This window comes from Carcharodon carcharias, chromosome 1, assembly GCF_017639515.1.
Source record: "Carcharodon carcharias isolate sCarCar2 chromosome 1, sCarCar2.pri, whole genome shotgun sequence".
NCBI classification, from domain to species: Eukaryota; Metazoa; Chordata; class Chondrichthyes; order Lamniformes; family Lamnidae; genus Carcharodon; species Carcharodon carcharias.
The window spans coordinates 19,962,819-19,984,903 of NC_054467.1; the positions used below are offsets into that span (position 1 = coordinate 19,962,819).

The 22,085-nt window shown below is 41.5% G+C and overlaps 1 protein-coding gene across 1 annotated transcript in view; it reads right to left on the reverse strand.

Moving 5' to 3' along the window:
• polr2b (RNA polymerase II subunit B) overlaps positions 1-16,077 on the reverse strand; it is a 41,947-nt gene extending 25,870 nt beyond the window's left edge. The window contains exons 1-8 of the mRNA XM_041208704.1: positions 15,917-16,077; positions 11,820-11,892; positions 6,367-6,517; positions 6,165-6,277; positions 5,844-6,063; positions 3,728-3,886; positions 3,470-3,634; positions 238-434 (exon numbers count right to left, since the gene is read on the reverse strand). Of these exons, the coding sequence (XP_041064638.1) occupies positions 238-434; positions 3,470-3,634; positions 3,728-3,886; positions 5,844-6,063; positions 6,165-6,277; positions 6,367-6,517; positions 11,820-11,892; positions 15,917-15,941 (1,103 nt within the window). The 5' untranslated portion in view covers positions 15,942-16,077. The remainder of the gene's footprint in view (positions 1-237; positions 435-3,469; positions 3,635-3,727; positions 3,887-5,843; positions 6,064-6,164; positions 6,278-6,366; positions 6,518-11,819; positions 11,893-15,916) is intronic.
• Positions 16,078-22,085: the final 6,008 nt, after the last annotated feature.

A 22,085-nucleotide genomic window follows, 5' to 3' on the forward strand; every position in this document is an offset into this window, starting at 1 on the left:
GTTCGACGATGGACAACGCCACCACCCAATGTGTAGAAAATATTTGCTGGAGCTTTAGCCACCCCCTGCTCCAAGGCATGGGCCCTGGTGTTGTGCAACCTGTGCATCACTCTTACCTGGGCCTTGCCTGAAGGTGGTTTTTGGATCAGTCTATTACCCTTAGTGAATTTGAGAACATAATTTTCTTTTCTTTTTCAAAATCACAACAATTTTCACTTAAACACTTAATGAACGTACCCTAAGAAATAAGCTTTCTTGGTCTCACAAAAGTCACTGACTCCAACATGTGGCAGCACTTCCTTCTGCAGGATTTCCTTTGCGTATTTAATTCTCTTCTCTTTTGTTACACCAGGTTTTGCACCTCTTGAACCAATAAAATTCAATGCAACATTTTGTTCTTGAATAACAAATGCTTCATCCAGGGAAGGCTTCACCTATAATAAAAACTTAAGAATTGTAATCCACATAACATGTACTATTAGGGTGAATATATTTGGTTACAGCAAGTTAACCTGAATCTACTTGAATAAGCTATTCCGTCAACTTTACAATGCAGATTCCTGTTTTGGCTTTCAATCAGCATTTCTTTGAAGGAATTTTACTTGCCACGAAGGCTGTTAAGAAGTTTGTGATGTCTAAAATTAAAGCTGACCGCTGATTCTAAGTGATTTAACCAATCAAAAAATTCTTCCATAGCCATTTTTAAAAAGTGATCAAGCACAATTGCAAGAATTGAACTTTCCCCAAACAGCAAGTTCAAATTCAGAAGCAAAATACTGTAGATGTGGAAATCTGAATCTAAAACAACATTTTGGGTTTTTAGTTCGGAATCAGAACCCAGCTCACTTGGAAGGGAGTAAAAGTAGTGAAACTGAATAGTATAAGGACAAAGCAACTCTTCCCACTTCTGCAGACCTGGTTTCAAAAGAAAAATTGCATTATACAATATTTTTAATGCAAAGAAACATCCCGAAAGTGCTTCACAGAGGTGTTATTGGACCAAAATGGACACCAAATCACAGAACAGCTTGGTCGCATGGGTTTTTAAGGCAGGATTTAAGATTAGAGAGCAAGGCGGAGGGGATTCCAGAGAGTGGTCCATAAATGACTGAAGGCATGGCTGCCAGTGGTGAGGCAAGGGGAGGGTGCGAGACACAAAGCCAGAGTTGAAAGGACCAAGAGTTCTCAGGGGCGTTAAAAACTGGAGGAGGTTACAGAGATAGAGAATAGGAAGACCATGAAGGGATGTAAACATGGTGAGAATCATAAATTGAAGGTGTTGGGGAGCCAGAAGCTAATGTATCAACAAAAAGTAGAGTAGACCATGCTGGGCAATGTACAGACAGTAGGGTTTAGGATGAGCTGAAGTTTAAAAGGATGGAGTATATGAACTGGCCAGGAAAACAAAGCTCTGGTTGGGTGTAGAGGTGACAAAGGTGTGGATGATAATTTCAAGTGGTCTAAGACAAAGCAGAAGCGAGTGATGTTATTGAGGTGGAAATAGGCAGCCTTTAGGGTCACATATTCAATTTGAGGTTGAGTAGAGTGCTGAGAACAGGTTGATTCAGCAGTGGTCCGGAATGACAATAACAAATCAGTGACAGGGTACAGAGTTTGTTACGGAAATTGAAAACACTTGCCGGATACTATAGCTTTGTTATTTCCATGGTTCCACTGTGGTTCATCCAAGAATTGATGGCAATCATGTGAGAAGACGGAAAGAAACTACAGAAAGCTCAGGATCAATATGGGGGCAGAAGGAGGTTTGGCTTGGAGGGCACAGGGACATGGAAATACAGCATAGGCAGCTTCATTTCTTTCATTTGTTGTTGGAGGTGAAGATGAAGGGGGCAAGACAGAAGAGGCTTCAAGAGAAATTTGGTAGTGCAGAAAAGCTGGACATTATCCTTGCTATCCGGAATGATCTGTGGGCAGTTTTGGCAAAGGCCACTTGATGTCAGCTAGCCAGATCTGGCGATGGATTGCTAAACCAATTGTGCGCCAGATTGGTTCAAGTCTGCATCTCTTTGATTTGAGAGAGCAACGATAGTGACCATTCTGGGTTGGGAGAGCAGAAAGGTTTTGGGGGTGACAAAGAGATCAAAAAGGGATGTGAGAGAGTGGCTGAGCTGATCAACAGCTGAAGAATTGTGGTAAATGGAAGATGAAAGATTAGGCATTTGGATGTTTGAACTTACTAAGTTTGAACTATCCAAGTGATTTTGGTGGTGTGAGTGGAGATTGTTCTACATAACAGGCACAGAAGGAAGTGGGCTTAGAAGGCTGCATTGGTGATGGGTATAAGCAAGCACTTGGAACCTTTAACAATGACCATGGAAATGGAAAAGCCTGTGAGATGGCAAAATCAAGGGGGTGGTTCTGAACATGAATATGAGAATTTATCTGAAGGCTGAGGTTTAAGGAAAACAGGAGAACAATTAAATCAGGAGACCAAGAAAAAGGTGGTGATTTGAGAAAGAGATTTAAATCACTGAGGATGAGTGACTCAGTGCAGAGGCTGAGGCGGGACATCTCAGGATGTGACAGCAGGATCAGGGGCAGTAGAGAGTGAGAATTTTATAGGGAAAGGCAAGTATGAGGAAACAAGGCAAGGCAACTGAAGGAAAAGATGCTAAAGGAGTAGGATTTACTAAATAGATCTCCCATTTCACTGAAAGAATTCAAAAGGAACAGACACTTCTATGGTTAATTTTGTGTTGATGAATAAGTCACTCACCCTACGCATTGAGAATAATGAGTAATATAAAGAAAAGAAACACTTGTATTATATATCAACACAGACAACCAACTGATGTCTCAAAGCACCTTACCGTCAATGAAGTACTTTTGAAGTATGGTCACTGTTGTAATGTAGGAAACGTGACAGCCAATTTACATACAGCAAGCTTCCAAAAACATCACTGTGATAATGGCCAGATTAATCTGTTTTGGGATGGTGATTGAGGGATAAATACTGGCTAGGACACTGGGGATAACTCCCCTGCTCTTCTTCAAGATAGTAGCATGAGATCTTTTATACCATCTGAGGGGGCAGATGGGGCCTTGGTTTAATGTCTCAGCAGAAAGATGACACCTCCAACAGTGCAACACTCCTTCGGTGCTCTTGGAATGTCAGCCTTGATTTTTGTGCCCAGGTCCTGGAATGAGGTTTGAACGCACAAGCTTGTGACTCAGAAATAAGATGCCACCAACTGAGCCAGGGCTGACACACAAAATGTAGCAGCATCTTGTCTAGCCTCAAATTGGTGCTTAATTTGAAACCTGTTTCTAACTCCAAGTGCTCAGATTTCTAATGAGCCACTATGTGAAGTGGCATTAACAAAAACTTTGCTTAAAATTTTATTACACTGGGTGTTAGCCGCAAAAGATCTTCGGCCACAAGACATTAAAATGACTTGTCTGAAACAGTAGTTAAACAAGTTTTTTTTAAAATCACATTGAAACTCACCATTTCCATCATTTCAGGGTCATCAAAATCATAGATGATGTGCTCCAAAATGTCTCGATCAGACACAAATCCCAAAGCACGAAACACAATAATTATAGGAACTTCCTGTCTGATATATGGTAGTGTGGCAACTATTCTCTGGCCTATTGCACTTTTTCTTACGCCCTGCAGAGAAAACAGACAACGTTTCAAGAATTAAAAGTAGCATCCAAAGAACATTAAAAGTGAATACAGTGAACATAATTGTCAAAATCCTACCTGTCCTCCTCTCGCTAGCATGCTGACCCAGATGGTACTTGTAGGACGAGAAGAATTCTCTAAACAGGACCGACACTCTCCTGTGTACGCATATTTGGAATCTTTCTTTGCAAACACATACACTGTGTTTGTTGCCATCTTTTCTTGTGCAATTAAGACCTTGGGAAATTCCAAAATGATTCATTTATTATTAACTCAAGCAATTTATTTTACTGCCACTCATAGTTACATCTACACCATTTGCTGTAGTATCATATCTAATGATAATAAAAAGTTGCAAAGTCACACAAAATGTGCAATGAACTGAGAAGTTGCTTCCCTGGCTGTGGAATCTAGAACAAGAAAAATTTCAGGATAAGCAACTGAGCATTTCAGATTGAGACGAGGAGAAATTTCTTCACTTAAAGCATTGTGAATCTTTGGAATGGTCTGCCCCCAGAGAGTTGTGGAAGTGCCATCATTGAATATATTTAAGGCCAAGATAGACAGGTTTTTGGTTTCTCAGGGGATCAAGCGATATGAGAAGTGGGTGGGAGAGTGGAGTTGAAGCCCAAGATGAATGCTGGAGCAGGCTCAATAGGCCACACAGTCTTGTCCTGTTCTTATTTCTTATGTCATGAGTAATGAAAATAAAATCTACAATAAGGCAGTAAAAAGAAAAAATTGCAGTGTATATCTGGGTTTGTAGAATTCTACCCAAAGAGTAATGTCATTTAACCTTTGGGCGGAATGAAGAAAATTGACAAGAAAGGTGACAAAAATATTTTTTCAGTGAAACAACTAATTCCAGATAAGAATTTACAACTTTATTACAACCAAATACAAAGAGGCTGTAGACAGAAAGAAAGCTAAAAATTGACCAAATTTGTCCACACTGCATTATACGAAGTTAAGATTTTTTCAGGTAATGCGTCCTAAATTAATCTAACTACTTTACCTATTAAAATAGCCATTGGCTATGAGATAGTAGATAAATGCAAACCTACAGTTTGACTGCAAGACTGCGCTAATGAGGGCATACCTTGTTTTCAAATTTGCTTGTCAAATTAAGCAATGAGACAAATGCACAACCAATGGTCCACTGTTATTAGACAGCACATCATGCAGAATAGCCATTTAAGCAAAGTTCCCTCTATTTTTTGGATGATGTGGGCAATTTATTTAAGTACTCAGCCCCTTTAAGTTTTTTTGCACTGCCAATAATTTGAAGGGGCCGTCCTGTATGTGAACTGTGTGGGATCTTTTGGGTTGCTGTACAACTTAAGAGGAAACATTGCATGTAACATGTATACATAATCATACTAATATGGTTCTAGTTATGGAGGTTCACCAGGAAGGAGTCTGTTGTAACAGGCAGGACTGAATAACAGTCTGCACAAAGAAATGAGAAAGAAACATTAACAGCAGACCTGGTATCAGTTCTATTTATGCTTCACACTCCTTTCCAATTTCCTAGCCTAACTAAAATATAAAAGGCAAGAGAGAGTAAAGGCCATGCCTGACAAGCATGGTTACTCATGTAGAAAGAACAACGAACAGATGGACAGTATTGTGCAGGTGTGTTAAGGGATACCATAAAAATGTTACTTAATGTACTTGCACACATGCTTTGGATGTAGATAGGATGCGCTGATGTAACAGTCTCAAATCTGGGAGAAGTAATTAGCCCTATAATGAAATGCTGCACCAAAGCCCCCTTAGGGACTTTTACCAAGTTTGCTGGGGCTACCGTGAGCAGTCAAGACAGACTTATGATACCTGATTAGTCATGAGGGTTAACTCGGAACAAGTCCAATGGGTACTTTATGTATCAATGCTTTAACAAATGAAAGATATTAAATCAGACATCTCCATGCCTCCTGGTCCTCAAACTTATATGAAAAAGGGTAAGCCCCATACCCTATAAACCCAACAATGACAGTGTGCCTACATATTTATTATACCAATTGGAAAGAAACTTTACGAAAAGTACTGCTATTGACTTGTGCATTAGCACTCATCTGTATCACATTAACAGACATTGAATGTCTCAAAGCAATTTAATTTTTATTACAATAATTATTTGAAATTTCCTTATTTTTCTAAATATCTTATGAGACAACTACAAACTCTGTACCTTTTCTGATCCATTGATGATGAAATAGCCACCGGGGTCCAGTGGGCACTCATTGAGCTCACAGAGATCACGATCCGTCAGACCACTAAGAAGACAATAGGTGGATCGAAGCATGATAGGAATTTTTCCTATAAACGTCTTCTGATGCTGTGTTTGCATCTGCTCCTCCCCCTCCTTAATCACTGTCTTTGTGATATCTACATAGAGAGGGGCTGAATACCTGTAAGACAGTAAAATGCAACATATCAAATCCCTATCTATTTTTGAAAAGTTGGGGAAAAAAATTGATTTTAGCTCTTCTATGCATCCAAGGAAACTTACGTAAGGTTTCGTAATCTAGCTTCATTTGGCATCATTGGAGATGGTGCCCCATCCCTTTCCCAATGTGTGGGTTTGGATAAATAGATTTGTTCAAATTTTAGTAAGAACCTGGGCTGGAACAGGAAAATAATATGTATTACACAGATACACAATTCAACTGCTAAAAATATAATCAATTGTTCTGTTTTGGGTGTTTTCTTACCGGCTCTTCTACTTCTCCAGTAGTATGTTGAGCTTCAGCTTGGAGATCTATTGGAGGAGCATCTTCCACAATTCTTTGCACTGACATTTGTATGAATTCATCAAATGAATCCAACTGCTGTCGAACCAAACCTTTCTCATCAAAATATGAGCTGAAAGACAAATAATCAAATTATATTTTTTTTTTTACAAAGAATAGGTTGTACAGGCTACACAACTTGTTATTGAGCATCAAAACATCACCTGGTAAAATATTTACTGGTCAAATTCATAGGCAAGTCTTAATTCGTCCCAGTTTAAACCAGCTTTTCAAAGCTATTTCCAGTTTTGAGTTTTCTCAATTGCAAGGCAGATTCAGCATAGCCTTCAGTTTAGGGGGCTCATTTTCCCTACTCCTACAAAATTACATTTGAAGCCTGGGATTTTAAGTTAATTTGAGAAAGCACAGAATATTGCTAAACCATTGTTTCTCCCACCTCCTGCCCATTCAATAACTCATCCTTCCTTCTTTTGCCATGCAGTCCCTCAATTTTCCCCCTGCAGTTTATCTTCCCACCAGCTTTGTAACGTAGCACAGAAGCCTTCTTTGAAACAATGTGCTCAGGAGGCTTTTACAGAGTTATTATGACTTGGAGGCAAAAATTCAAAGCGTTTCTGAGAAAACAGAGTTAAAGAACATATAGAGGAAGCCAGTCATAAGCTCAAACATCTTATGATTAAACAACACTGTCATTCACCACAAGGTAAACTATACTATAGGATGTAGTCTTCACTTCTTGCCAAGGATAATGTTTTCTTTCCTAAAGAAGGATTCTGAATTGGCTACTGTAGGTTAAAATTATAACCCACTAAACATTGATGTCTATAGTCACCCTTGAAAATGTTTACCCAATATTAGCTCCAGGGTTGTTGGGGGCGGTGGCACAGTTTTGCGATTGTGAAATCCAGTTTCCTTCAGGTCCATTAAATTTAACAGCAGAGCCAGATTAATACTTACTTTCTCAGTGTTTGAGCTATTGCCATCCAGATTGAAAGGGTAGTGAGCCTTTGGCATCAAGCCATAGTCAAGGAGGGAGGGCATGGAAAGACAATAAAAATCAGAGGACAGGAGAGGAAACAAAATGGAAGGTCAGAAGGGGAAGAACAGAGGCCAGAGGGTGGGGAACCAGAGATCAAACACTAGAAGGTAGATTGGGCAGGCTTGAGGGGTGAATCAGTCAATTGAAAGTCTTGGTGGATGGGGAAGGCAGGGTAGGAGGAGAGCGAGATATCAAAGACCAGAAGGGATATTGGAGGTGTTGGTGGTGGGGCTAGAAAATTATGTTAGATTTGAGCTCTGCTAAATTTAAAACATAAATTTAAGACTTAAGTTTAAGACTCAATATTTAAATAACCAACTCACCTCCTGGGCGTGAGTTGTTACTCGCCTCCCAGCATTGGCTGCTTCGAGATTGGCTGGGTTCAGATGAATTTTTTTAACCTGTTAACATCTTACCCATTTTGGCACTGGTTAAAATTCCTTCCGTGAAAATGCAGTGGTGGGCAACCTACAGCCCATCAGGGTTCTGAGTGCAGCCCGTGAGACATTTTGTTGGCCGTTGCCCACGCGCAGGGTTGCCAGATTCCACTAGTTTCCAACCACAGTTCTATTCCTGCCGGTATTACTAAAGTGATGCGCGTGCAAAGCAAGGGCACATGAAGCAAGGTGCATGCTGACTGCATACAACATTGACAGCAAGAGCTGCGCGCTCTCTCTTCGTCCAAAGTGCTGCTACAGTTCAATCAGCACACCCTGCAAATTCTTATGAAAACGTGAATTAGGAGCAGGAATAGGCCACTCAGTCCCTCAAGCCTGCTCTGTCATTCAATAAGATCATGGCTGATCTGAATGTAACCTCAACTCCACATGCCTGCCTATCCCCAATAATCTTTCACTCCCTTGTTAATCAAGAATCTATCTAACTCTGCCTTAAAGATATTCAAAGACTCTGCTTCCACTGCCTTTTAAGGAAGAGAGAGTTCCAAAGACTCACAACCCTCAGAGATAAAATTTCTCCTCATCTGTGTCTTAAATCAACAATCCCTTACTTTTCAGTGGCCCCTAGTTCTAGATTCTCCTATAAGAGGAAACATCCTCTCCACATCCACCTTGTCAAGACCCCTCAGGATCTTAAAGGTTTCAATTAAGTCGGCTCTTATTCTTCTAAATTCCAGTGGATGCAAGCCTAACCTGTCCAGCCTTTCCTCATAGGACAACCCTCCCATTCCTGGTATTAGTTTAGTAATCCTTCTCTGAATTGTTTCTAACGCATTTACATCTTTCTTTAATAAGACGACCAGTACTGTACACAATAATCCAGATGTGGTCTCACAAAAGAAACATAACCTCCCTACTTTTGTAATCAATTCCCATCACAATAACATTCTATTAGCTTTCCTAATTATCTGCTGTACCTGTATACTAACCATTTGTGAATCATGTACTAGGACACCCAGATCCCTGAATCCCGGAGCTTGCAATCTATCATATAGATAAAAGCTGCTTTTTTAATTCTTCCGACCAAAATAAACGATTTCACATTTGCCCACATTATACTCCATTTGCCAGATCTTTTCCCACTCACTTAAACTATGTCATTTTGTAGCCTCCTTACATCTTCTTCAAAATTTACTTTCCTACCTATCTTTGGTAGGAAATTGTGTCGTCAGCAAATTTAGCAACCATTCCTTCCGGCCCTTCATCCAAGTCGTTTATATAAATTGTAAAAGGTTGAGGCCCCAGCACTGATCCCTGTGGCACACCACTTGTCACATCCTGCCAACCAGAAAAATACCCATTTATACCAACTCTCTGCTTCCTGTTAGCTAGCCAATCTTCCATCCTTGATAGGAACCAAACCGACATTCAACATGCCATCATTTTTCATAATCTGTGAAATGCAAGATGAACCAAAAACAGAAGCCAGCCGATAATGGAACTGCTTCATAAGGTCAGGCTCATTTACAGCACAGGAGGCAATTGGCCTATTAAGTCTATGCCAGCTCCCCACAGAACAATCCGGTCAGTCCAACACCCCTGCAGGCTAATTTCCTTCAACTGCCCATCCGATTCCTTTTTGAAATCACTGATGGTTTTCACTTCCACCACCCATTGGGCAGCAAGTACTCACTGCATCAAAAAGTTGTTCCTCACATCCCCAACTGCATCTTTTGCCAAAAATCTTAAATCAGGGTCCACTAGTCCTTGTATTTTTTATTCTTTCACACGACGTGGGTGTCGCTGGCTAGGTTGGCATTTTTATTGCCCATCTCCAATTCACCTTTGAGGTGGTGGTAGTGTACCGCCTTTTTGAACCACTGCAGTCCATGTGGTGTAGGTACACCCACAGTGCTGTTAACGGAGGGAACTCCAGGTTTTTGACCTGGCAACAGAGTGCTGGATCATGTTATGAATGTTGCTCCCTAGGCTGAATGATAAGAGATGGTAGAAATTGAACCCTTAAGTGTGATTGCCACATCATGGCAAATGGCATTCCTATCAAAAGGCCCCCACTAAGGCTGTCACTTTCCAGTGTTTACCCTGATCCTGGCAGCATGGTAATCGTCATAGAATTGAAAGACCAGAACCATGATAGGGTCCCCCTTGCCCTCACTTTTCACCACCAGCCGCAGCATTCAAAGGATCATCCTCCGCCATTCCTGTCAATTCCAGCATGATGCCACCAGCAAATACATCTTCCCTTCACCAACCCCCTCCCCCCAGCATTCTGTCAGGACCGTTCCCTCCTGGACACCCTGATCCACTCCTCCATCACGCCCGACACCTCAACCCCCTCCCACACTACCTTCCCATGCAATTGCAGAAGGTGCAACACCTGCCCCTTTACTTCCTCCCTCCTCACCGACGAAGTGCCCAAACACTCCTTTCAAGTGAAGCAGTGCTTCATTATTATTTTTTAAATTGATTTCCATTTTTATTTATTGTTTCATTCTCAGGTGTTAGCTTTTTTGAATTTTTTCCCACCACCGCCCCTCCCCCCACCCCACCCCCACTAAGGCTGTCAATTTCCACAGTGCTTACCCTGATCCTGCCATTATCACATTCTGCTTTCCACTCTTGATGTAACCATTAGCACCTCCTTTAGCCAATACTGCCACTATTAACAACCCTTTGACCTTTTGTTTATGACATCTTTCGCAATCTCTCCTTTGCCTTTACCTATCGCTGGCCTTCTATCCAGCTTCACCTATTCCACCCCCCTTAAACAGTTTCACCACATTTCTACATCCCTTTAGCTCTGGAAAAGAGTCACACGGACTCGAAACGTTAACTTTGTCTTTCTCTCCACAGATATTGTCAGACCTGCTGAGTTTTTCCAGCATTTTTTGTTTTTGTTCTGATTGAAAGACTGCAGCTGCTTTCTGGAATGTGTTTCTCGTCCAAGCATTGATGTTGCTTTCATAATCAGTTGGAAAAGTTTTCACATTTTTAAAGTGCTTTTCCCAATCATGAGAAATTTCACCATGGTCAAGTTTGATTCGTGTTCAACAATGTGGTGTGTGTTAAAGTAGGACTGAGCTCTTTGTGATTAGACACCTAAGCAAAGCTTCATCAACATCCACCATATTACTTTCACACTTCTGCTTCCCATCCCAGTTTTTCAAGATGTCCTTTTTTAAAAATAATTCCAGAAACCTGTGATACAGAATTACCATGCTTCTTCATGTCACTAGCTTTTGAATCCTCAATACCTTCAAACTGTTCAAAACATCTATTTGCTCACTCAGTGAGCTATCTGATTAGCCATCTTGTTTAGTCATTTGGAAAACCAATTTTTCTCACCCATATGATATAAATAAGCAGGTGGAAACCAAATCAAACCGGGTCTTACTCTGTTAAATTCAATGATCAATATGCCCAAGAGGTAGGGCCTCAGGCTCAAAGGTAAAAAGTCTCACTAAAGCAGAATATCTGTGCAGCACACTAGCATCTAAGTGGGAATTCCAAAGTATGAAAATGCAATGAAACTAGTTTATAATTGGAAGTGCAAGAAAAAAAAAGGGACTTCAGAAATTGCTGCATTAAAGCTGGAATTGCAAACTTTTTTTCCTTCTTCCTCCTGACTCTTATATCCTATATTGGAATTTGAAATAGGTTTGAGTTGAGGCAATACGATTAATGACCAAAACCACTACATCAGAGTAAGAAAGATCAATCCTCAACAACCCACCAGTCTCAGGCAAAGGTTAGTGAATATCCATGATTGAGCTGAAACACTCCACGCTGACTGAGTAGCAAGAGTACCTGAGCCATATTGACCAAAAGATAATTCTGAATGCCAGTGCTTACCAGTAAATTCAGATAATGTAAACAGTCTGCTACAGTATATCATTTTACAAAATACAATTGTTTGATATTCATTTATTTTGGTTCAAATCCAGCAGATCCTTTACCTGATAACAATCCAACATGCCTCCTGCCACAAATCTGGGGTGATTTCATCATCATCTTCATCATACTGCGTATCTAGAAATCAAGTAGCAACAGATTCTCAATTACCAAGTCAGAAAGTCAACCATACTGCACAACAATATAAAGTATTCAGTTAATTACCAACAAAGTGGATTGCAAGAGCAGCAACCATAACCATTCAATGCCTACCACAACTTCATTGCTAGCATTGCGGTCAGGAGTAAACACCAAATGTCACATTGTGCCGAGTGGTGTAATTTGAGCATGAATCAAGGAGAGCAAGGCATTGGGGAGAGCGCAGAGGGGGGAAGATAAGAGAATGCACGCAAGATGGGTGAGAGATGGAGAGAGAGCAATGTGGGGGCAGGTAGGTGACACAAGTTCCTCTCAGTCTACTGCAGATTCTTCTAATGACTTAGCAAGCTGATGTTATGAAGCAACATACCCTATGAATCACAATCAGTTGTTTAATAACACCATTATTTTGTGCTATTGCTGAGGTTCCCACTATCCCAAATTATCTGCTTTCTAGACTTTACGGCTTAAGTTTCTTGACACTTTTCTCATAGTCCATCCTAAGTAAACCAAATGAATGTATCATTCATGCTTTTTAAACACCATTATTTTGTCAATGATTGGCATTCCTCCCAAGAGAAGGAAATGGGAACAGGGACAGGCAGAATAAAGATTTGGTCAGGCTATGAGTCAATGCAGCATTTCAACTGTTTGAGCAAGGGACTGACATTGTACTGGGCCTGCCTTCAGACAGGTGTTAATGCAGGATCAGGAAGCTTTCTTTTTCCACATACTCTTAGTTCACCATAAGCAGACTGCAGCATCTGGCAAAGAACATGCAGCAGGATGTCTCTAGCATCCTGGTAGGAGTACTCAGTTTCAGAATGCTCTGCAACAAGCAACATCATCATAGTCATGTACAGAGGGATATCAAAGAGCAAAATAAAAAGGCACTCACTCCATCTCGTACGTTTGAGAGCATGTCGCTTAATTAGAGTGGCTTGTAGCTGGATTGGGTACACTTGGGGGATTTATTTTACATCAGAGACAAACTATGGACCGCACCCCTACAGATAGCAGATCATGCAGCCGGGACGCAGAGCACCAGGGATGAATAGAAAAAGGAGGACAGGATGAGGTGGCTTCCTCTTTTGATAAAACCCATTGCAGCTGGCTTCTTCAAAGGATTGTAGTAGTGTTAGTGTAGGCAGTGCTGACAGTCACAGAGTTCGATATGGCTCCAACTGTTGCAAAGTTACCACAACCCTGCACCCAGAGGTGATAATCCTCCTAATAGGGCCATTAACATCCAATGGCAACCTACCATTCCAGGTCTGCCTCCCACTCAAACAACAAAGGGATGCAGCATTTGGAAAAAATGCATGCACTATATACAGCATTCAAAAAAACTGACCTATGTGTACCTTTACTGCTGACAGTATTTCCTATTTACTCACTCTTCATCAGATGGCAAAACTGCATAATGCAGCACACAAAAAGACCAGAGACTTCAGCTGGACTGTGGAGCAGTAGATCATCGAAGTAGTTCAAGTAAATAAAAAAGCATTGCTTCAGCAACACTAAGGCATGCTCTAGAGATACCAGTGAGGTCTGAGCCATCACCCTGTACCAGGATTCTACTGCTATGGGGGACTTCATCAGCCATGGTTGCAGAGAATAACCTTTTGCTTGAATTGGAGGAGGTTGGAAGTGGATCAGACTATGGGTCAGTGCTGGTTCCACTTTTACTCAGTTCATAAATGTGTCCATATGCCCAAGTCCAAATCACAATCTTAAAATCTGCTGATGACCCAAAAATAGGTGGCTCGGCACATAGCAAATAGGGCTTCAAAACTGCAGGAAAATACAGAAAGCTTAACGAAATAGCAAAAAGGTGGTACATGTTGATTAAACTGGATAAAAGTGAGTTTATACATTTTTGGAGGAAGAACAAGGAATAGGACTTTATCAATGGAAAAATATTGGAGTACAGGTGGACAAAGATGAAAGGGTTCAAGCACATAATTCCTTGAAAGTACAAGTAGATGCAGCCATCACTTTTGAGTTTTATAAATAGGGGTATAGAGCACAAGAATAAAAAATAGGTAAATTTGAACAAAACATTGTTAGACCTAAGTTACAGTCTGCAAGGCATTTTGAGAATCCACATTATGGAAAATACATTAAAGCCATAGCATACAGAATAGGCTCACTGGAATGATGTGAGGGCTAGAGAGGTATATGTTTATGAACAAAGAATTCAGGTACTATAACAATTATCAATGGAGTGAGAAAGATGAAAAGTTTAATGGAGGTGTTTAAAATTAGAGACAGGCTGAGGACAAATGTAGCAGACCAAAACTGGTTCACAGGACCTCAGATTTGCTTATCAACAACAGCGGAATTAAACAGCATCACATTCTTTAACCTCACTACTTGATCACTAACAAGTGAGGAGACCCTGCATGATTCAATTGGGAGTAGATGGTTGTGCATGCCAGGAGCAGCAGCACGCATATTACAATAAGCCACCAACCTCGTGAAGCTATTTCATGGGGGCTATGAATACCAAACAGCAAAAGCAGCAGGCCTTAGAGAGGAGCTAGTGTTCATCAACAGAGCTTCCCCAGCCTAACTGCATCCAGGTGGATAACCGGGCAACTAATGCGAAGAGAAGACTTCATGATCATCCCTAACCTCAACCATGATGAAGCTCAGCACTTGACTGCAAGAGACACAACTGAAGGTTTTCCGAGAGTCTTTGGCCAACAGTCCCAACTGGATGATCTTACTTTACCTCCTTTCTAGCTCCCCATCATCATAATCACCAGTGTTCAATCTATTTGGTTCGTTCCATCTAATTTTAAGAAATGGCTTGAGTACAGTGGACACAAAATCTACATGCCCTGCCAACATCCCAGCTTCAGTCCTGACAAGATGTGTGCCAGAGCTGTTTGCTCCCCTAGCTAGGCTGTTTCAGTATAGCTATGACATTGGCAACTATTCAACATTGCCCAGTCAAATCTGGCACGAATGGCTAAACCAGGTGAGCACCATAAACATTCAAAACTGTCCCTTGGAACTGAAAAAGCAAAGATAGGGGCTGTGCCAAGTGGAATACCAGGGTGTTACCAGGAACAAGGACATGAACAGTAGCGAAAAGAGTATGACTGAGCAGAATGGTAGCCAGAGGGTTGGAAGACAGCATTGAATGGAGGAGCTGAATTAACTGCTGCTGTGGTAGAGCACCACACAGCAAACATAATTTGACGAATAAGACACATACTTTGACTGCAACCAAGCAAGTCCTTCACCCAATTTTTTTTAAAAAGCATTTATGTAGCACCTTTCACTGCCTTAGGAAAATCAGAAGCACCTCACAAGAAAGTACTTTGGAAGTGTAGTCACGGTTATAATGTAGGTAAGACAGCAGCCTATTTGAGCACACGGTCCCACGGTGTTAATAGTAAATATGATAACAACCACATAATCCGTTTTGGTTATGTTATTTGAGGATAAATACTGGCCTCGACAGCTGAGAGAGCACCCCTGTTCTTCTTTGAATAATAGTGGGGTATTTTAGATTCATCCGATGGGGGCAAATAGGTCCTCGGTTTAATGGCGCATACAAAAGACAATGTAGCACTCCCTCAGTGCGGCACCGGAGTGTCAGCCTACATTATGTGCTCAAAATGGCTCTGGAGTGGGAACTGAATTCAGAAGCAAGAGTGTTTACCCACTGAGCCAGAAGTTTACAAACCTGCATGCGACAAAATCCGGTTATATTATGCATCATTCTGCAGATCAGGGAGAAATGCAAACCAAAAATGCACCAATGAGCTCAATTTTTTTCTTAACAAGCCGTCTCTGGACTCGGCACTGGGAGGGAGGCCTAGACCCGAGGCCTGCACCGAGGGCTGCACCAAGGCCTCGGCCTCGGCCTGTCGCTCAAGCCTAGCCCGGAAACCCAATCTCGGCCTCCAGCTCCCCGGCCTCCGCCATTTTCAATTTCCCGACAAAACATCGCAAACCCGCCGATTAAAAAGTGAAACGCAGCACTCACCCTCACCGTCATCCGGATCATACATCTCGATAACAGACTGTGAGTTGACAAGGATACTGTCAGAAAGCAGCCGCAACCGAGCCGTTAAATCAACCGATGGAGTCCGATTGCGTCCGCGGCTTCGCCACCAAGCAGCCGCTTCGGTGCGCACTGCGCATGCGCCAACTCATCACCTGACCTCTGATATATAAACACACACAGACGGAGAGGGAGGGCACTGTCTCTGGCATATAAACTCAGGCAGACAGAGAGGGCACTGTCTCTGGGATATACACTCACATTCAGAGGGAGAGGGTACTGTCCCTGGGATATAAACTCACATTCAGAGAGAGAGGGCACTGTATCTGGGATATAATCTCACACACAGAGAGGGAACTGTCTCCGGCATATACGCTCACACAGAAGGAGTGGGCACTGCCCCTGGGATATAAACTCACATTCAGAGAGAGAGGGCACTGTATTTGGGATATAATCTCACACACAAAGAGAGAGGGTACTGTCTCTGGGATATAAACTCACATTCAGAGGAAGAAGGCACTGTCCCTGGGATATAAACTCACATTCAGAGAGAGAGGGCACTGTATCTGGGATATAATCTCACACACAGAGAGAGAGGGCACTGTCTCTGGCATATACACTCACACAGAAGGAGTGGGCACTGTCTCTGGGATATAAAGTCACACAGAGGGAGGGGGCACTGTCTCTTGGATATAAACTCACACAGAGGGAGGGGGCACTGTCTCTTGGATATAAACTCACACAGAAGGAGAGGGCACTGTCTCTGGGATATATACACACACACAATGCGAGAGGGCACTGTCTCTGGGATATAAACTCACACAGAGGGAGGGGGTACTGTATCTTGGGTATAAACTCACACAGAGGGAGAGAGCACTGCCTCTGGGATATAATCTCACACACAGGGAGAGGGCATTGTCTCTTGGATATAAACTCACACAGAGGGAGAGGGCACTGTCTCTGGGATATAAACTCACACAGAGGGAAAGGGCACTGTCTCTGTGGTATAAACTCACACAAGGAGGGAGAGGGCACTGTCTCAGAGGTATAAACTCACAGAAAGAGGGAGAGGGCACTGTCCCTGGCATGTAAATTCTCATACACTCTGGGATATAAACTCACACAGATAGGGAGAAGGCAGTCACTGGATATAAACACAGAACATAAGAACATAAGCAATAGGAACAGGATTAGACCATTTGGCCCCTCGAGCCTGCTCCGCCATTCAATAAGATCATGGCTGATCTTCTTGCGTTTCAATTTCCACACTCTGATCTAACCCCAATAACCTTTGATTCCCTTGCCTAACAAGAATCTATCCACCTCTGCCTTAAAAATATTCAATGACCCTGCCTCCACCACCTTCTGAGGCAGAGAATTCCAAAGTCGCAAAACCCTCTGAGAGAATATATTTCTCCTCATCTCTGTTCTAAAAGGCTGACCCCTAGTTTTGGACTCACCCACAAGAGGAACCATCATGTTGACCTCTACCTTGTCAAGGCCATTCAGGACCTTGTATACTTCAATCAAATCACCCCTCACTCTTCTAAACTACAGTGGAAACAAGCACAATCTGTCCAACCTTTCCTCATAAGACAACCCATTCATTCCAGGTATCAATCTCGTAAACCTCCTTTGAACTGCCTCCAATGTATTTATATCCTTCCTTAAATAAGGAGACCAAAACTGCACACAGCATTCGCGGTGCGGTCTCACCAATACCCTGTATAACTGAAGCATAATATCCTTACTTTTATCTTCAATCCCTCTCAGAATAAAGGATAGTATTCCATTAGCCTTCTTAATTACTTGCTGTACCTACATACAAACTTTTTGTGACTCATGTACTTGAACGCCTAGATCCCTCTGCACCTCAGAATTATGCAGCCGTTCTCCATTGAATTAGGATTCTGCTTTTTTTTCTTCCTACTAAAGTGAACAACTTCACATTTTCCCACATTAAACTCCATTTGCCAGATCTTTGCCCATTCACTGAACTATCTATATCCATCTGTAACATTCTTATGTCCTCTTCACAACATACTTTCCTACCTATCTTTGTGTCATCTGCAAATTTAGCTACCATGTCTTCACCCCCCTCATCTTAGTCATTGATGTAGAAAGTTGAGGCCTCAGTACAGACCCCTGTGGGACGCCACTTGTCACATCCTGCCAATCAGAAAAAGACGCATTTATGCATACTCTCTGCTTTTTGCCAGCCAGCCGATCTTCTATCCATGCTAACATGTTACCCACTACATCATGCGCTTTTATTTTGCATAATAATCTTATCAAATGCCTTCTGGAAATCCAAGTACAGTACGTCTACAGTACATCTCCACTTTATCCACTGTGAATCTAGTGAATTTTGGAAAAATAACAACAGCACATTGACTACCTCATTAGCCACCTCTTTTAAGACCCTAGGATGTATTCTATCGGGACCCGGAGACTTGCCAGCCTGCAGCTCCATCAATTTGCTCAGTACCATTTCCCTCCTGATTTCAATTTCACCAATCTCCTTTCTCCTGTTCACCTCCTGATTTGCAGCTATTACTGGAATGTTTTTTGTTTCGTCTATAGTGAACACAGAAGCAAAATATTTGTTCATTTCTTCTGCCATTTCCTTATTATCTACTATTCACTCCCCATTGTCACTCTCTAACACCTACTTTAGTTACTCTTTTCCTTTTTAAGTACCTGTAGAAACTCTTGCTATCCGTTTTTACATTTCTAACTAGTTTCCTCTCATAGTCTAATTTCTTTCCCCTGATTAACGTTTTAGTTATTCTCTGCCATTCTTTATATTCTGTCCAATCATCTGTCTTGCTATTCATCTTTGTGGAGTTGTATGTTTTTTCCTTAATTTTGATGCTTTCCTTAACATAGCTAGTTAACAACAAATGGTGGGTCGTCCCCTAAAATTTTTCTTTATAGTAGAAATGTACTTATTCTGAATACTCTGAAATATCCCCTTAAATGTCTGCCACTGCTTCTCTATTAATTCATCCTCTAGCCTAGTTTCCCACTTCACTTCAGCTAGTTCAGTTTTCATCCTCACATTGTTGCTCTTGTTTAAGTTTAAGATACTAGCCTTAGACCCACCCTTCTCCCTTTCAAACTGGATGTAAAATTCAATCATATTGTGGTCGCTGCTACCTAGGGGTGCCTTTACTCTGAGGCCATTAATTAATCCTGTCACGTTACACAATACCAAATCTAATATAACCAGAAAGAGAGAGAGAGGGGGACACTGTCTCTGGATATAAACTCTCACACAGAGGAAGAGGGCACTGTCTGTGGATATGATACAGCATGCAGGCAAAGAGGCTTTGGGTGACCTCCAGGGAGTCTAAGACATCCAGGCAGGTAGTGTAGGAGTCCCCTGAGTCTATCTAGCTTGCTAATTGGTTTTCCATTTTGGATGTTAGTGAGGTTGATGGTACCTCAGAGTAATGCAGCCAGAGCCAAGTCTGTGGCACCATGAGTGGCTCAGCTGCACAGGAGGGGAGGAAGAAGAGCATGAGAGCAATAGTGTTAGGGGATTCCATAGTCAGGGGATCAAACAGGCATTTCTGTAGCAGTAACCATGACTTCAGGAAGGTATATTGCCTCTCTGGTGCCAGGATCAAGGATGTCATGGAGCGGCTGCAGGACATCCTTCTGGGGAGGGTGAACTGCCAGAGGTCATGGTCCGCATTGGTACCAATGACATAGGTAGGAAGAGGGTTGAGATTCTGAAAACAGATTTTATGGAGTTAGGAAGGAAATTAAAAAGCGGGACATCAAGAGCAGTAATCTCAGGATTACTCCCAGTGCCACGTTGTAGTGAGCATAGGAATAGGGGAATTGAGCAATTGAACACATGACTGGAGAATTGGTGTAGAAGGGACAGCATTAGATTTTGGAGGCACTGGGACAAGTTCTGGGGCATTTGGGACCTGTACAAGCTGGACGGGTTACACCTTAACAGGATTGGGACTAATATCCTCGCAGAGAGATTTGCTTATGTTGTTGGGGAGGGTTTAAACTAGCTTGCCAGGGGGTGGGAACCTGAGGGGCAGCTCAAATTGGAAGGAAGTAAAACTGGTAACGGGAAGTAGAAAATTGGCAAGTGAAATTAGTACATAAGCCAATTAAGGCAAGCATCAACTAAACCAAAAATGCGGAATAATATCATAAAGACTAAATTAAGGGCACCCTACTTGAATGCATGAAGCATTCACAACAAGGTAAATGATTTAATGGCACTAACAGTGGTAAATGGGTGTGATCTAATTGCCATTAGGGAAACATGGCTTCAGGGTGACCAAGATTGAGAACTAAATATTCAAGGATATTCGACATTTAGGGCAGGCAAGAAGGAAAAAGAGATGGTGTTGCACTGATAAAAAGGGTTGGGATCAGTACATTAGTAAGGGAGGACCTCAGATCGGAAGAACAAAATGTGGAATCTGTTCGGGTGTAGCTAAGAAACAGCAAGACGCAGCAAACATTGATAGGAGTTGTTTATAGGCCCCAAACAGTAGTGGTAGTGTGGGGCATGGTATTAATCAGGGGATTAGAGAAGCATGTAGCATGGTAATACAGTAATCATGGGTGACTTCAATCTGCATATAGATTGGCTAAACCTAATGAGTACTAATGCTGTGGAAGATGAGCTTCTGGAGTGTGTTAGGGATGGTTTTCTAGAGCAGTATGTTGAGGAACCTTTTAGAGAACAGGCATTTTAGATCTAGCATTACGTAACAAAAAAGGATAATTAATAATCTTGTTGTAAATGAGCCTTTAGGGATGAGTGACCATAATATGAACCAATTTTACATTATGTTTGAAAGTGAGGTAGTTCAATCAGGATGTTAAATTTGAAGATATGAGGGGCAAATTGGCTGAGGTGGGGCAGACTGGGAAAATACATCAAAAGGTATGATGGTACATAAGCAATGGACAGTCTTTAAAGAATTATTACATAGTTTACAGCAATTAAACATTCCTTTAAGGCACAAAAACCCAAAAAGAAAAGTCAGTTAACCGTGGCTAACAAAGGAAGTTAAGGATTATATAAGGTTAAAAGAAAATACCTATAAAGTTGCCAGAAATAGTCGTAAACCTGAGGATTGGGAGGATTTTAGAATACAGCAAAGGAGGACCAAGAAACTTATAGAAGAAGGGAGAATAGAATATGAATGTAAACTAGAGGAAAAACATAAAAACAGACTGGAAAAGCTGCTATAGGTATGTAAAAAGGAAGTGTTTGGCTAAGGCAAATATGAGTCTATTATAGGCAGGTTCAGGAAAATTTATAATGGAGAAAAGAAAAATGGCAGAGAAGCTAAATGATTATTTTCTGTCTGTCTTCACTGAGGAAGATACAAGAAATATCCCAGAATTAGAATTCCAAGGGATGAGGGAGAGTGAGGAATTGAAGGAAATTTGTATTTGTAAAAAGGTTGTATTGGAGAAATTAATGGGACTGAAGATTGATAAGACCCCAGGACTTGATGATCTATATCCCAGAGTGTTGAAAGAGGTAGCTTTTTCTAAATACCAATAACGTAAAGGGAGGTATCTATGGCAATAGCGGAGGCATTGGTGATCATCTTTCAAAATTCTATAGATTCTGGAATGGTTCCTGCAGATTGGAAGGTATCAAATGTCACTCCACTATTTAAAAAGGGAAGGGAGAGATAAAACTGCAAACTACAGATCCATTAGCCTTACAACAATAGTAGGGAGAATGCTAATATCTATTATAAAGGATGTGATAAATGGACACTTGGATAATAAGGATTTGATTCGGCATAGTCAGCATGGATTTATGAATGGGAAATCATGTTTGACAAACCTGTTGGAGTTTTTTGAGGATGTTACTAACAGAATTGATTAAGGGTAGTGAGTGGACTAGTATAAACTTGGATTTTCAGAAGGCTTTTGATAAAGTCCCCCCAAGAAGATTGGTTAGCAAAAGTAAAGCACATGAGATAGGAGGTAATATACTAGCATAGATTAAGGATTGGTTAACAGGTAGAAAACAGAGAGTAGGTATAAATAGGTCATTGTCACGGTGGTACGCTGTGACTAGTGGTTTACCTCAGGGATCAGGACTTGGGCCCCAGCTTTTCACAATATATATCAATGATTTGGGTGTGAG